Source organism: Rosa chinensis, chromosome 6 (genome assembly GCF_002994745.2).
Source record: "Rosa chinensis cultivar Old Blush chromosome 6, RchiOBHm-V2, whole genome shotgun sequence".
NCBI classification, from domain to species: domain Eukaryota; kingdom Viridiplantae; phylum Streptophyta; class Magnoliopsida; order Rosales; family Rosaceae; genus Rosa; species Rosa chinensis.
This window is the reverse complement of record NC_037093.1, coordinates 43,036,331-43,038,449: the sequence shown is the minus strand read 5'-3', so window position 1 is coordinate 43,038,449 and position 2,119 is coordinate 43,036,331. Positions and strand designations below refer to the sequence as shown.

The following is a 2,119-nucleotide window of genomic DNA, read 5'->3' as shown; positions in this document are numbered from 1 at the left end:
CATATCAAAATGCCACAATCCTCTTCTTTAGGTGGATCTTCAATTGGATCAAGACAATATCTGTCTACTTCATATTGTACAACCACCTCTTCTGACTCCCTCAACTTTGTTTTCCATTTCTTCAACATGTCAGCCCTCTTGCCACTCAAGGTCCTTGTACTAGAGCTGCTGCTTCCAGTCCTTCCACCAGTAATGCCACTCGCTGAACTTGTTTTACCTTTCTAAGGTTCATTTGAAGATGCATATAGGTCATTAAGCTGCACAACTAACTCCTTCAGTTCCTCCGATGCCTTCTTAACTTGCAAACCATCATATCCAAGCATATCCCGACAAATACTGCCAAAATTCCTAAGCTTATACCTAGGATCCAGCACGAGAGCTACCAAAAGAAGCTGGTTCATGTCCTCCAGCTTGTCAAAGTACTTTGTAAACTTGGCTTTCATCTTCATAGCCATCTGGTAAAGGGTTCTGTGTGCTTCATGCTCAAATTCTTCTTCATCTCTATCAAACAAGTCCTCTATCTCCACTTGAATGCTTACAATGTCATGGAATGCTCGATGTGAGGTAGACTTGTTTGATGCACTAACCCTCAAGGTTACCTTATACAAGACCTTCAAGAACTGCACAAATATTGCAGTTTTCTCCCAATCATGTTCATTTGGTGGTCTAATCCTCTTTCTTGTCTTCGGATCAACCACTACAAAACCATCTTCAAGCTCCCCATCATTGTCTTCAGGTTTAGGTTCATCAAAATAACTCTCGTACTTGCTGTCCTCTTTATTAGCCATCTTATAAAAGGCTTTCTTCAGCTCTAAGGCAGTCTCCAACATAATAAATGTTGAATTCCACTTAGTTGGGACATCTAAGACACAGATTTTCTTAGATTGCATCTTCTCTTTCTCAACACACTTCTTGAACACCTCAAGCCTCGATGAACTGCTCCTAACATACTTAACTGCATTCCTAATCAAACCCACTGACCTGTCTAAGATTGTAAGTCTTGATCTCAGAATGAGATTGAGGATGTGAGCCAAATACCTCACATGCAAAAACTTCCCTCCTAAAACCGGCTTCTTCGACCAATTCACCATTTTCTTCCTTACATAATCAATTGCATGCTTATTAGTCGCGGCATTATCGACACTAATTGTTAAAACCCTCTCGATACCCCATTGAATCAAGCATGATTCGATAAGCTTCCCTATGCTATTGCCTGAATGATTATTAATTACACAAAAGTTGAGAACTCTTTTGTGCATCTTCCATCCATAATCTATAAAATGTGCAGTTAGCACCATGTAGTTTATGTTTTGCACTGATGTCCATGTATCAATGGTTAAACACACACTATGACTCTACAATTCCTTCCTCAGCTCCACCTTTTTTGCATCATACATCTTCAAAAACAGATTCATTATTGTTCTCCTAGATGGAACCTCCCACTTTGGGACAGCAACTGAACAAAAATGCCTAAAACCCTTCCTTTCAATTGTGCTAAATGGCAATTCATCCATCACAATCATCTCAACTGTAGCTACCCTACACTGATCCTGCGACCACAGTTTACCAGCTAGACTAGGTTCACCACTAACACTGACACTCCCATCACCACCCAATAGCATCTGCCCTTTCTCTATGCCAGCCCTACCCGGATACTTCTTAAAGACATCTTGTATGTGTCTCCTAAGAGAACTAGTCCCATTATCATATAGATCACAAGCCAAATCGGTTGAACAATACCTACATTGGGCACGAGTGACAGGTCAAACTTGCTACATCTTCCCATCAACTGTTTCGAACACAGGCTTCTCAATCTTCTCAAAGTGCAGCCAAACTTAGGATCGAAAATTTCCAGGCTTGTCACCCTTCTTCCTCTTTCCCTTCCCTTTCAGATCAACAAGTGGTAGAGCTGTTGAACTTGCCGGATTGGACTGACTTGCTTCCGCTGTTGAACTTGTCGGAATGATAGCATTTCCGGCACCCCCTGAAGCCATGCTTGTTGCTGATTTCGCTGTTGTCTCAGGTAAGGCCATACTTGGCAGATTTTGGAGAAGAATTGAAGAAATTGGAGAGGGAATCAGATTCGAGAGGGAATCGAACAAACACTCGATTGAGGGAA

The 2,119-nt window shown here is 41.5% G+C and overlaps 1 protein-coding gene across 1 annotated transcript; it reads right to left on the bottom strand.

Moving 5' to 3' along the window:
* Window positions 1-221: 221 nt before the first annotated feature.
* Window positions 222-1,298, bottom strand: LOC112171374 (zinc finger BED domain-containing protein RICESLEEPER 1-like). Its single transcript, XM_024308570.1, has one exon. It carries the CDS (start codon window positions 1,296-1,298, stop codon window positions 222-224), a length of 1,077 nt encoding a protein of 358 aa, XP_024164338.1.
* Window positions 1,299-2,119: the final 821 nt, after the last annotated feature.

Bases quoted from the DNA above. Each gene is read 5' to 3' on its own strand.
- LOC112171374 (XM_024308570.1), bottom strand. From the start codon at position 1,298: ATGGTGCTAACTGCACATTTTATAGATTATGGATGGAAGATGCACAAA.